Source organism: Furipterus horrens, unplaced genomic scaffold, assembly GCF_987537825.1.
Source record: "Furipterus horrens unplaced genomic scaffold, mFurHor1.1.pri manual_scaffold_5, whole genome shotgun sequence".
Lineage (NCBI taxonomy): Eukaryota > Metazoa > Chordata > Mammalia > Chiroptera > Furipteridae > Furipterus > Furipterus horrens.
Genome location: NW_028327175.1, coordinates 129,305,098 through 129,319,124, shown reverse-complemented (window position 1 = coordinate 129,319,124; position 14,027 = coordinate 129,305,098). Strand labels below are relative to the sequence as shown.

At 42.1% G+C, this 14,027-nt stretch overlaps 1 protein-coding gene across 1 annotated transcript in view; it reads right to left on the bottom strand.

The window, feature by feature from the left end:
* DNAH3 (dynein axonemal heavy chain 3) overlaps positions 1 to 14,027 on the bottom strand; it is a 286,172-nt gene that overhangs the window by 11,994 nt on the left and 260,151 nt on the right. The window contains 5 exon segments of the mRNA XM_090277784.1: positions 1,526 to 1,668; positions 3,238 to 3,405; positions 4,145 to 4,299; positions 9,076 to 9,192; positions 10,714 to 10,958. Of these exon segments, the coding sequence (XP_090133910.1) occupies positions 1,526 to 1,668; positions 3,238 to 3,405; positions 4,145 to 4,299; positions 9,076 to 9,192; positions 10,714 to 10,958 (828 nt within the window).

Below are 14,027 nucleotides of genomic sequence, written 5' to 3'. Positions count from 1 at the left end.
GAATTACTTGAAAAAGTTTTCTTTCTATTCTTGTAAATAGGAGCTCTGCTAGCTTCAGGGAGATAATAACGGTCCCTCTGAATTGGAAGCTGAATATGAGGCTTCTCATACCATTGGGTGAACTGGCTAAAAAGGTAGTGGGAAGGAATGTTACCCAATATGATTAATCCTGACCATCACTGGAAAATAAGATTGCAGTTACCCTGTTTGCTTATATTATAATGGCTACTGGTCAAGGCTAGTGAAAGTCCCTGCAACCACCATGGATGAGCTCCAGTAACAGCAGGGACTGGAAAACCATTAGGCCTGGTATCTGGATGTATGTGCCAAGTTATCTGACTCACCACAGTGGTACAATATCCTAGGCTCATGCTCTATACTTTGCCTGGTCCCTGATATAGCCAACTGCCTATTGAATCTAGAGAGGAACCCTAAGACTGCGAAAGTTAAGAAATTCTTAGATGACATTCTTCTAGTTCTCTAGCCTTTAAGTCAGAGCTATCCCTAAAGCTGAGCAACGACCAATGAGGCAAAGCAACACATGGAAATTTTGGAGCAGTAAGGACCTTGGAACCAGAAGTGATGTGTTTCCTCATCTGGTCTAGATGGTCTTTTGGGGGCCCTTTCAATTTTGACTATAAGTCAATCAAGATGATCCCACAGGCATCACCAAGATGATTCTACTACAGTGACAAATTGGCTAAATTCTTCCTGCAGCTGCTTCCTAGGACTAAATTGTGGTTTTTCATTTTGTGTCACTTATAATTCAAGGTAATCTGAGTTGTTTCTTAAAGCCTCTTGCTTAACTTGTTAGGTAGCTTGTCAGTCATCCACTTGCTGTGGTAACTCAAAAATATTTTTTATTTGGTAAATAAAATATGGATATTTTATTTTATTGAACCAAAGAAAAAAAGATGACCCAACAGGGCTCAATGTGGAGAAGTGAGGAGGGAGCCCCATGGCCAGCCCATAACACCCATTCCCTACCTCTGTGGGAGAGGCAATGGGATGAACTTCTCTTCTTCTCTTGCTCCATTTACCCCGATTTCACACATCGGCTAAGTGAATGTGCTCTGGGATCAGACAGCCTGGGTTCAAATTCAGTTTTTCCACTCTATGACTATGTGACCTTTCACTAGTTACTTAACTTTTCTGGGTTTCAGTTTTTTCATCTATAAAACTGTGGTAGAGGGATTACTAACTGCATATTTCAGAAGACTACTCTGCAAACATATGCAAGGACATATGTGAGTGGCTGCAATGATTCCTTTTAATTGTGCTTGGTATTAGTTTTAACCTGACTTTACAGATATCACATGAATAAATGAATGGGAGAGAATGAATAGAAGGAATGATTTAATCCTGGCCAGTACTTATTGGTATGGTACTATTTATAGTCCTCTTTGTGGCAAACCACTTCCTCTACATAGCAACTGCTTATCCAGTGTCCATCACAGTTACTGCCAATTAGATCCCACACCTCACACTCCAACTGCTAGAACCTAAGTAAGCCCATCTGGCCCACCTGTTGAATCTGATGAGCTCCTGCCTCAGGACAGTGTTCATGGATTCCTCATAGACCACAGGGTACAACTTCATGACCACTTCCATATCAAAGTTGTTGGGAAGTTTGGAGAGTATATCCTGGGTCAGCTCCTCAATCACCTCCTTGAAGTGCAGAGAAGTCAATAAGAAACAAGTCTGTCAGGGTCTGTAACTTTGGGTAATCTTGAAGCAGTCAGCATTCGTCATTATAAACATAGTCTGTTGGACTTTCCTGGGAATGCTCCTACAGAAGCCAGTTCTGCTGGTGAAGGGGTTGGGGGGGATCGGGGACAACCAGCTAGCACCAACCTTGGGGAGGGTATCACCTTTTGGCCCAGAAAGTGAAAAGCTGAGCAAAGACAGCCCTGTTCTCACATCTGGAGCAAGGGCCTGAGGGCCAGGCCAGGAATACCTGCTTGGCCTCAGCCAGGTTGCCTCAGAGCAGCCCAGAACCCTGCAGAACTCCTCCTGTCTCTAAGTCATTCCTGGGGGAGAATCTCCCACAGTTCTCACAGCTGGACCCTGAGGACCAACTCCTCATGAAACTCTTGTTCAGTGCCAGTAAACAAGTATACCTGGGAAGGCAGTAAGCCATTTCTCAGCACTGAACAAGAATAGCTCAGAGCAGGGGCTTTGCCAACTATCTGGAGGGACAGGCCCAGAGGAAGAAGGAGGAGCAAGGCCTGGGTGTGGGCTCTGCAAGGCTGGAATATACACTTCTTTCCCACTTCTCACTATGAAGGGAACTTCCACCCCTAAACTGAGATACCCCAACCAGGCTGGTTTTCCTTCAGAGTTATTACCACTTCTGGCACTATGAAGTAATCAAGAATCCAAACACCGTATACAAAATCCACAGCTGAGAAGGGATTACATGGCAGAGCGCAGAAGGTGGAGAAGGGAAGGGGAGGGTGGGAAAAAGGAGGGTGTGGTAAAATCAGGAGTTGGTGGTTCTGGGTCTGGTTCTGCTGCTGATTTTATGGATGCCTTGAAGCAAGTCACTTCCTCTTGCAGGGTTTGCTTCACCCTTATTTTTAGACTGAGGATGGCAAACTGACCATGAGAGGCCCCCAAAATGAAGGTGCTTCCAGGACATAAAGCAAATCATGGTGAATCACATGGTGTAAGAGTCACCTCCCTTTCCAGTTTTGACCAACTTTTCCTTTTCATCCCCTCAAGAAGAAAGTCTCAGGCCAGTGCTAGCTAAATACCTTGTAACACTCATTGTTTCTCCCTCTTTTACAAGAGGCCAGTAAACCCTCAGCAGTGTCATCTGGAAAGAACCTAGTAACTATCTTTTTTCTTTTCTTTTCTTTTCTTTCTCTTCCTTCCTTCCTTCCTTCCTTCCTTCCTTCCTTCCTTCCTTCCTTCCTTCTTTCCTTCCTTCCTTCCTTCCTTCCTTCCTTCCTTCCTTCCTTCCTTCCTTCCTTCCTTCCTTCCTTCCTCCCTTCCTTCCTTCCTTCCTTTCTTTCCTTTTTTATGTCATAAGTTACACAGGAGTGGCTGGCATTCTGGAAACACCGGTGCTCTTTCAGCTCTCTCTCTGAGGACCCTCAGCAGTAAGATCAGCACACCTGTGTCCTCCCTCCAGGGACTGCCAGGGCTCCAGTCTTCTGCCTTCTTGCTTATCTCCCACAATCTTGTGCCCCTGGATAGAAACCCACCTGGGAAATTGAACTCAAGCCAGGTTACCTGAGGGGACTTGCCGCTCCCTCCTGCCTGTCTGGGGAGAGTCAGCAGCACCCCCTGGAACAGCTGATTGGTCTCCTTGTTGTCCTTGGTGATGTCAGCATTCTCATGGAGGCCAAACACTCCTGGGGCTGCTGTGATGGGGAGGTTCCTGAGATACTCGATATAGGACTAGAAGGAAAATGTTCAGTTGACATGAATGTAAGTTCCCTGTGGTCCCACAGATTATTTAGGGATTGATCAGATCCAACCCGGGAACCCTGGGAAGGAATCACACCAAACTGGGAACCTGGGACATACACACACATGTGCAGGGTGAACACAACCCTAGCTCTTCCGCATTTTCGGGCTTCGGACTCAGGGTTTAGATCCAGCCCTGACACAAACTAACTGTGTAACATTGAGCTAGTCACCTGAAACCCCAGTTTCCTTATCTGTCAATGGGAAGACAACTGAGATTATAAAGGAATAAGGACTTGATGTTTAACAGGGGTTCTATAAAAGAAGCCTCTTTTTGTCCTTTCTTCAGATTTCTTGTTTTCTTCTTTTTTTCTCATCCTCCCATCCAATTTTTTGATTCCTCCCCTTTTGCCATTTTCTGAACTTTTTTTTTCAAGTAGCAATTTCCAGCCTTTTCACTTTCAAGGCTTCATCTTAACTTCCCTCTTACCCCCAAGAAAAAAACTCCTTTTTTGAAAGACCTCGTCTACCAAATATCCAGCATTCATTTTACAGTTATTGTATGCCTCTTTTATAGGCTTTTTGGTATAGTGGAAATAGCGATGGACCCAAATTAGGAAGCTCAAGGCTACCCCTGGGTCCTGATTGGCTGCACTGCATCCCCTAGTCACACGGAGACTGCTGAGCCCCCCTGGGGAATGGAGGGGCCTCTCCCTCCACTGCTCCTCACCTGGTAAGAGCCATGGGGAGGAATGTAGTAAGTGTTTCCAGGAGCAACATAGTAATGGTCCTGCTCGATGTCCTTACAGTAGAAAGTGGACAGAAGGGACAGAAGGAGACGCCTGTCTTTGTCATCAGTCACTCTGCCTCCATAATTACACTCTCCTGGAGACAATCAGCAGAGGAAGAAGTTGAGCCCAGTGAAGGTCATAATGAACTTGGCCATTAACTTAAGACAGAGGATTCTTTTAGCCAAGGGGCTCTGCTGAGATCCAGAGTTGCTGAAACCACACTCAGCTTGGAGTGAGACTGGGCCTACTTGGTGTTATGATTGCGATGAAAACAATCCATGCACAATATTAGAAAATAGAAAACAGAGATAAAACCCAAGAAACAACATAATCACCAATAATTCAACCAAAGGTAACTATTAACATTTAGGCATCTCTCAGATGTGTGTGTGTGTGTGTGCATGTATGTGAAAGGCATTGCATAAATGTGATTGAGGTCAGAAACTTTGGCATGAGACAGTCCTGGATTCCAGCTCTGCCACTTACAGCTCACTTCTGGGTTCCAGCCTCTGCAGTTTTTCATCTGTCAATTACAGTGCCCATTTTACAAGGCTGTGATTAATCTTAACTATCCTGTAATCTGATTCCCACCTTACTTTCTCCCACCTCCATGTAATCTTCCTCTCATTGCCTCCTTAATTTCAAATACATAAAAGAAGCTGCACATTGCCATTCTGGGAAGCATTTTTCTCAGTCTGATGAGATCTCGCTTCCAGGCATATCCTCTGCTTGGCTCAAATAAATTCTTATAAAAACTCTCTACAGGTATGAAATATTTATCACAAAGCATAGCACACAAAAAACATTCAGTTAATCACAGCTATTACAAACACATATGAGTATTTTCTAGAAAGGTGAGATTATCCTACTTATACTGCTTTGGGATATGACTTCCCACTCCACCCCTGTCATTAACATCACTCTCTGAGACTCAGGCTTCTATAATCAGATTTCAATAAGAAGAATTAGGTAATTCTTTGAAGAGGATGTCAAAGGTACCTTGTCAACCCCATGACACATTTTCTAGCTAGTCCAGATTCCATAGTATATAGTACCACCTGGTATTTGGTAGTTGTGGATAACACACTAGTCTTCAAGAAGGAGACAGACGTGTGTGTGTACAGGGGCTCTCCTAAAGGGTGAGCTCATTTCCAGTCCCAACCATTCTAGGAAGAGGCAAGTCTACAGACAAGAAACAGGTAGTATGACCGAAGTTGGGGTCAGGAGACCTCAGCTTTTCTTGGTCCTAAGTTGGAGGGGTCTAAATATCTAGGAGGAGGATCACAGTGGCTCGTCAAAGGAGAAATAAGAAACTAAGGGAAAGCTCATGCGTTTGAGTAATTTGAACCCTAACAGAAGCTGTTTCACCTTAAGCCAGACCATGTAGAGGTCTGAAGCTCCCTCTGTTGACTTCTTAGACCTTTAGCACAGTTTAGTTTGAACATTAAGTGGCTTGTCCCAGCTATAAGGAGGTCTATTGGCAGCACTAGAACTACAATATTAAAAGGAGAGTGGTTTGGTCCCTGAAGTCAGTGTGACAGTGCTACTAAGTACCCAAGAGGGACTCAAGTGAAGATAAGTCTCAAGAACAGAGTCTTGGTGGAAGGTCCTGTGACCACTCCCTCTTCAGCAAATTTTTCTTCAGGGGACACTCCTGTGAGCTCTGGGTTCTGTGTTTATGAAAGAAAGAGCATTTCTTTATAGTGGCTTCTATGTCTACTCTCTGAAACAAGAGCACAAGTTCCCATAGGGACCAGGATGTGCCTTACATCTCTTTTAAATTTTCACTGTTCCCACTGTAGGGCTGGAGTAGGGTACAGATTAAGAGTGTATTGACTTCAGCCCATCTAATTTAATAACCACTTTCCAAAGTAGACCTGTCTCTTTGGTGAGTGTCAGTACAGAGCTCTAATGATCATCTATCTTTTCTTCTCTTCCAGGTATATAGAAAGGTTACACTTTCCTGAGCAGTAGGGTGGGGCTGGTGACAAGTTCTTATGCATTTAATTCCTGGTATGAGCCCTTCAGTGCTATCTGGCAGCGACCACACAAGTATACATTGAGATGGTGGCGTCAAAAGTCTGTGAAGGCTTTGCCAGCTATTCTGTTGACATAATTACAATGAACATAAACTTTTGCCCTTTCATGCTGACCATGTTGATTGGGCACAAAATGGACCTTTGATGTCTCACACCCTTGAGATTGAGAATTGCTTGTTACCTCAGCCTAGCTAGTCTCTGCTGACTGTACAGTTGCAAAGTGACTATCCTCAAGTCAGCTGGCATAGTTGGGGAGGTTGGTTTCTGAGCTGCAGGCAGTTCAGTATTAAGACCATATGCCAGGGTAATCATGCATTCATTCTGCAGTCTGCAGAGGACCTCGGGGCTTCTGGAGATCAACAAACTAACATCCACGGAACTTTTGCTGTGTGTATCACTCTGTAACAGTGGGGTATTGTAACCCACCCCACTATTCTTTTGACATTGTTTCTGTAAGTGCTGACTCTAATATGTAGCTTGTAGATAAACAGCACCTATGTATAACTAGGAACTAACTTCAAAAGACACAAACTCCAACCTTCAGTCATGCCAGCTCTGGGAGATTTGCTGACCTTCAACAGTAAAACCAGGATGACAAAGACCAGGATAATGCATACCAGATGATTGCTTGACCAGTTTCAAGGTCCTTATCAGAATGGACTGTGCTTATCTGCACATAGAGAACTTTCCAACCCCCTCCCTTGATTTCTTTGTTCTGCTTTTCCTCTCCCTCCTTATAAAGACCTCTGCCTGTACTGAGATGTTAAGATGGGTTTTGGGATAAGACTCCCCCATCTTCTCAGATTGTTGGTATCTGAATAAACCACTTGACTTGCCCTGGCTGGTGGCTCAGTTGGTTGGAGCATCGTCTTGTGCACCAAAAGGTTGCAAATTCCATCCCTGGTCAGGGCATATCATTGGGTTGCAGGTTCGATTCCCAGTTGGGGTACATATGGGAGGTAGCCAACTGATGTTTCTCTCTCACATCGATGTTTCTCTCTTCCTCTTTCTCTAAAATCGTTAGACACATCCTTGGGTGAGGATTAAAGGAAAAAGTAGAAATACGAAACAAAACACTTTCCTTTGTACCAGCACCTCTCTCACAATTTTGGCTTTCGTTGCCACAGGTAGCCAGACACAACTTGGGGTTTTGTGTCATGGTACACTGTGAAAGTCTGTGTGACTTCTGCAAATGAACTTAATAACTCAAAAGCAGGACTTCTCAGCCTTAGCACTATTAACATATTGGACTGGAGAGTTCTGTGATGTGGGGTTGTCCTGTGCATTGTAGGATGCCTAGAAGCATCCCTAGCATCAACCCTGTAGCACTTCCATTTAGTTGTGACAACCAAAATTGTCTCCAGAGATTGCCAAATGTCCCCTGGCGGTGGGGGGCAAAATCACTCACAATCGAGAACCACTGCTCTTAAGCCTCAGTCATATTAGTTGTGAAATAAGTTATTAACATGGACCTCATAGATTGTTGTGAGACTCAATGCACTCATCTGCTGTGGACAGAGAATGGATCCTACAAAATATAACCTCACAGATGATATGACAATAAATTCCTAACAGGGCATGTCATGACTTGTAGTCACACTCCAGGCATATAAGGTAACCTCTTTAAGCAAGTCTTGTTCATTGTTTCTGTGCATCTAGGTTAACTCATATTTGAAATGCTTCTTTTCAGACCCCTCTAGTAAAACCACCCTCAAGACAGCACATAATCTTAACTACTCTGTAATCTGATTCCCACCTTACTTTCTCCCACCTCCATGTAATCTTCCTCTCATTCTCTCCTTAATTTCAAACACATAAAAGAAGCTGCAAACTGTCATTCTGGGGAGCATTTTTCTCAGTCTGTTGAGATCCTGCTTCCAGGTGTATCCTCTGTTTGGCTCAAAGAAATTCTTATAAAAACTCTCGACAGTGTATATAAAGTGCCACATGACTGGGGAGAGGATCTAAACTCCTTAACATATGGAGCTGAGGAAGAAATTTGTGTGTGGCCTTAAAGATGTAGGCTTTTCCCATTGAGCTGCATTTTGACCTTTGACCATGGCATTCCATTCATTTAACACATCTCTATTTTATCCTTGAGGATAAAACCAAGTTTTATATATCACATTCTTCCACATTATATACTAAGTGACAATAAAAAGTTGCTGATTAGATTGCTTTAACACAAAACAGCAAGTTTTTACCTCAGGGACCCTCTGCTGGGAATGCTCTCCTTCCTTGTCCACTGCTTATACCCCTTTCTTCTTTCACTTGTAAAACTCCTGCTCATCCCTGAAAACTCCATCTTTATGCCTTTAGAAGGTTTTCTGTGATCATCTCCTGCCCCATAAATGAGATTTAATCATTGGATGGTCTTTCTACTTTATAAGTGTTTCTCTTGTTGAACTTATCACTTTATCATCATTATTTTTCTCCCTGTGAACCACTTGAGGGTAGGGATTACATCTTAGTTTTCTTTTTATTTAAGATTTTATTTATTTTTTAGAGACAGGGGAAGGAAAGAGATTAGTTGCCTCTCATACACGCCTTGGCAGGGGATCGAATCTACAACCCAGGCTTGTGCTCTCGCTCAGAATCAAACTGATGTCCTTTCACTTTGCGATATGATGTCCAATCAACTGAACCACACCGGTCAGGGCTGTTTTCTCTTCTTTCTTATTTTAAAAACAATATCTAGCATGTTAATAACTTTAGTAAGAGCTCAGTTAGCTGAAAGAAAAAATGAGTGAATAAATAAATGGAAATGAGAACAAAGGAGCAGGTGGGTGGACAGTGAGGTACACAGCTGCAAAGGATCCTCCCATAAATACCTGTCAGGTAGGTCAGAGCATCAAATGGCACCTCCTGGTAGTCATTCAGAAACATCTGGATCTGCTGTATACTAATCCTCAGGTCAGATTCATTGAATTCATAAGGAATATTCCAACCTGCATGAGGCAGAGAAGAAGCAGAGGGCTCAGGGTTGAGGCTCTTAATTTCCATTCAGAGATGAGCTGGTGGAGTTAGACATCAACATGAGTCAAGAGCCTTTTTCAGCCACACGAATATAATTATTGCCAGTATGAACCAACTCACTTGATAAAAGATCCATTCTAGAATCAATTTCCTTATGGATCTTTCCATTTGTTAAAGGAGATGTTAGCATCCTGGGATTTATGAAATGAGAATTATTCATCTGGGCTGGCATACTATGGTAACACACAGAGATCTGAAAATAGCACAGAGGCATAGCTATAGAGTAGTGTCTATGATTGGACCACCAAACTAAGTTAGCTTTGAGACTCCCCTCCTGGCATCCATGGGAGGACTGCATGGCCAGTCTTGACAAAACTACCACTTATATTTCCAAGGGTATACTGTAATGATAAATGTCCAGGGGATTGGACAAGTAACATAAGTGTGTGAACTGGACCCAACGTAAGAAAGCAGGGCTTGATGGGACCTGTGCTCAATGGAGACCTTTCATTTCCTTATAAACATTTGCATTCAAATTAAAAATAATAAAATAACAAAATAATAAAGTTTATGTTCTGGCAAACAAAACACAACTGGGCAGTTGGTTGCAAGCCCAGCTGTTGCATGGATGTTTGGAGATCTGGCGTGGTGGGAGAGTGGGAGGACCTGGTTGTGAAAGGCAGATGCAGCAGGACTGTCCCCCTTGTCTATCTCAGTCTGGGCAGGTAACTGGGCTAGGTTGTGTAGGTAGAAGGAAAGGAAGAAGATGCTCAGAGAGAATCACCAAGAGGCAATTTGTCCCTTATCTAAAAAGGACAGTTGAGAATACCCTGAAGTGGTCATTTTAAGGCTGTTGAACAGAATCAGAGGCAGCTGTGGCTGAGAGGAAATCAAACCTTAACGCACAATGACCTGGGTTTTGCTTTTAGCAGTTTGATAATTTCCTCCAACACAAGTATTAGGTAAGTATTCAGTTAAGTCAGGACATGGATTAGTAAGATAATAAAAATTTTTATTTTCTATTTTCAGGAAGAAGCACAAATATGTCCCAGCTTTATTTCTTTCACTGTTTTGGAGATATAAAGAGAGCTACCTAAAATGTTATAAACTACCTGATGACAACTCCATGGAGAATGGCCATTGTGCCTAAGATAGGCAAAAACACACCAAAGGGAAGGGGTTACAATTTTCTCATTCTCACATTACTTAAGTAATTAGGAGCCCTCTGACTTAGGAGCAACACCTCTTTTCTTGTCAGTGACATTGACCTGGTTATAGGATTGTCAATTTTATTAAAATAAAAATACAGGATACTCAATAAAATTATAATTTCAGATAAATGAGTCATGTTTAGTTTATGTATGTTCCCCAAATCACATAGAACATAATTTTATATTATTTTACTGGCAACCCCCTCTGAGTATAATCTGAGCACACACCTGTATCTGTCTGTTACCTTCCCCAGGCAACCCGGGTGTGCTGCCATCTCTTACCCAGTGGTCCGAAGTTCCATCTCTCTTGGACAATAGCATGGAAAAAGCAAAGGCCAAATAACAGCTTTTGCCACATTACTGCCTTTGTGCAGCTTTGGAAGAACACAGGGTCCGAGATGGGGTCATTGAGATAGGAGCGCAAAAGGTTGGCCCGGAGCCCTTTGGGAGGCTCGTTGGTCATTTTGATCCCATTCTGGAGGATGCTGACTGGAAACTTCTCTGATGGATAGCTGGTTAACCAGAGTCTGAAAGGACAACAGACTCAACTCTTAGAGTAATGCAATAACTTAAGTTGAAAAAAACAATAACAAAAAATAATAGCTACCATTTATTAAGCACTGCTAGATGCTGGACTCCATGCTAAGAATTTAATATGCCCCTTCATTTACTTTCATCCTAACAGCCACTCTTTGTGGAGAGGTTTGCTACCCCCTCTTAGTAGTGAGGGAATGGAGCTTGGAGATGTCAAGTGGATTTTTCAAGTACACCTCACTAGAAACAACTGAACTGAGAAGTGAACTCAGGGCTTCCTGACTTTAAAGCCACTGTGAATCCCCATGCCCCATCCACCCTTGCTGGACTAGTCAAGTACTATACGCTGCACTCCAGAAGAGGCTGAAGTGAGCAAAACATTGATTCCAGCTTCAAGATACTTAGAACTTTGCTGCTAGGGGAGGAAATGGGGCCAGGCAGGGGAGAAAAGACAAGCAAATAGAATGCGATAGTACAGCCATTATAAAAACAAGAACATCAAAAGGAAGGGAAATAATGGGCTGTGGGGGTTCGTGAGAAGAAGTTTCGATTGTGGAGAGAAGTCTGCAAACTATGACCAGGGAGCTGAATCCAGCATGGCCTGTTTTTGTAAATAAACTTTTATTTACACCCCTTCATTTACATACTAGTTATGAAGAATTTGATGAGAGATGACTAGTTGCAACAAAGATGATATGGCCTTCAAAGTCTAAAATATTTACTATCTGGCTCTACAGAAAACGGTTGCTGATCTCTGTCATAAGGGAAATGGCATTTGAAAGGGGGCTTGAAATATGGAAGATTTCTTCCTTTAAAATATAAAAACTTATTTATGCCCACATAAAAAGGGAACATATGAGGAGGGACCCCCCCAAAACGGAATTTGTTTATAAAAATTGTGTATTTATTCTTACACGTTTAAACTTCAGTCACCTTCAAAGTACTTTCAATTTGATGCAATACACCTATTGAGATGTTTTTGTATGCCTTTTAGTGCTTCTATCATTTTTTGTTTCACCTCTTCCACATGGGCAAAATGTTTCCTTTTAAGGATATTTTTCATCTGGGGAAACAAAATAAAGCTGCTCGGGGAGAGATCAGGTGAATAGGGAGGGTGAGGCATAGGGATCATGCCATTTGTGGTAAAAAACTGCTGAACACTCAGCGTGGTGTGGGTAGGTGCACTCTTAAATCACCCATCATGAAAAGGGCAAATGCATTGAAAGAGTCTTCAAAAAAAAAAAAAAAATCACTGAAGCTGAACACAGCCTCTTACAACAACTCCAACTGGTACACTGATACAGGTGGGTTCCTAGAACACTCATCTAGCAGCAGAAGCCTGCACTACAAGGGGCCTGCCCTCCAGAAGATAATTCCTTTTGGGGGGGGGGGGGGAGGCTCGTATATAAAGTTATGTAGAAGAAAAAAAAGTATATTTTTACTCCTAGAGGTTATATTTTGGCATATTTTCTTCCAGGTTTTTATTCATTTGTGTTCCTACCCAAGCTTAAATTACATACATACCATGGCATCCCATTTTGTTTCATTTTTTCAGGTTTTTGTTTATTGGTTTGTTTTGCTAGACATTAGAGAGATTTCCAACAGGTAGATTTTGGGATGCAAGGTCATTAAAAACACAGGACACAGGCTGAACAACCATAGGGAAAAGAGTAAGACAGGATGTGGTAAGGCTTGGTGGACCATCAGTTGTGGTTCAAGCACAGGACTCATAGGGGAAGGGAGAAGCCATAAACTGGTAATCTTTAGCTCATACCATGAAACCAGCACAATGCTGTAATACATTTTTGAAGTAGTTGTCAACTTTTAAAACTCTAGGACTTTCTTTTAAAATTCTATCTTCCTTTCCCCCCTTTAAAATAATCAGAAAGTCTGATCAAAAAATGCCTGCATCCCTGCATGGCACAGTAGCTGGTATTAAACAGTGACTGCTTGGAGCACACACTCCTCCACGGAATGTGTGCTTCTAGTTCACCACAGCCCCCACCACTCTCTACTGTATCCAACTCTAAGGCTGAATGCTCAAGATGGTTGCTACTGTACTGAGAAAAGTAGAATATTTCTTGTGCCTAGTCCTCACTCATTTATGCTATATTTCTGGCTCCTGTAGGCACTTGAGTTCATGACTTTTGGGCTAGGACCATATTATAGAAGACCTTAAATGTCAGCATGAATAATTTTCCTTCTCTGAGTGTGTCACTGATGGTTAATAAATCAACTCACCATCCCAAATCAAACAGAATTCTTGAAACTAGTGGATCGCTCTTAAACTCCTACATAAATTTTACCCGAGTCTTGCATAAATAGGCTCACTATAGCCTAATCTGGCTTTGTAAATAAACACCAAACACTGTTCTATTTCCAGGCAGACATAACTAAAATGAAAATATCCACCAAGATTTGTTGCCTAGAGCAAGAGTTGACAAACTTTTCCTGTAAAGGATCAAATGGTAATGTGGTTTCTGTCACAAGTACTTATAGCATGAAAGCAGTTATAGATAATATATGTGAGCAAGGCTGTATTTCAATAAAACTTTATTTATTGACAATGAAATTTTCATTTCATATAATTTTCATGGGTCATGAAATATCATTCTTCTTTTGATTTCTTTCAAACATTTAGAAAATTTAAAAACTAGTGTTAGTTTACAAGCCATACAAAAGCAAACAGTAGACTAGATTTGGACCACAGGCCATTGTTGGCGAATTCCTGCCTGGAATAAGAGAATCACTGAACAAGAAGTCTGTCTGATTCATCTCATCACTCTGCAAATGCGAAACCCAAGGCCCACCCAGTTGCTGGGCTTTAAAGTTCACTAAAAAACAAATAGCTGTTTCCAATGTTGATTAAAGTTCTATGGAGCCCAAGAAATATAGGCTAGAGCAAAGACTACAGGTGAGATATTTTTAAAGAGAAATTATTTTTTAAAATCAGATTTGCTGACATTTAACATACCTTTCCAGACACATTTCCTATCACCTCCCCTCAACAACTTCTCACAGAATGTGCCCGAGTCACAGAATAACTTCTCAGTGTTTCCTTA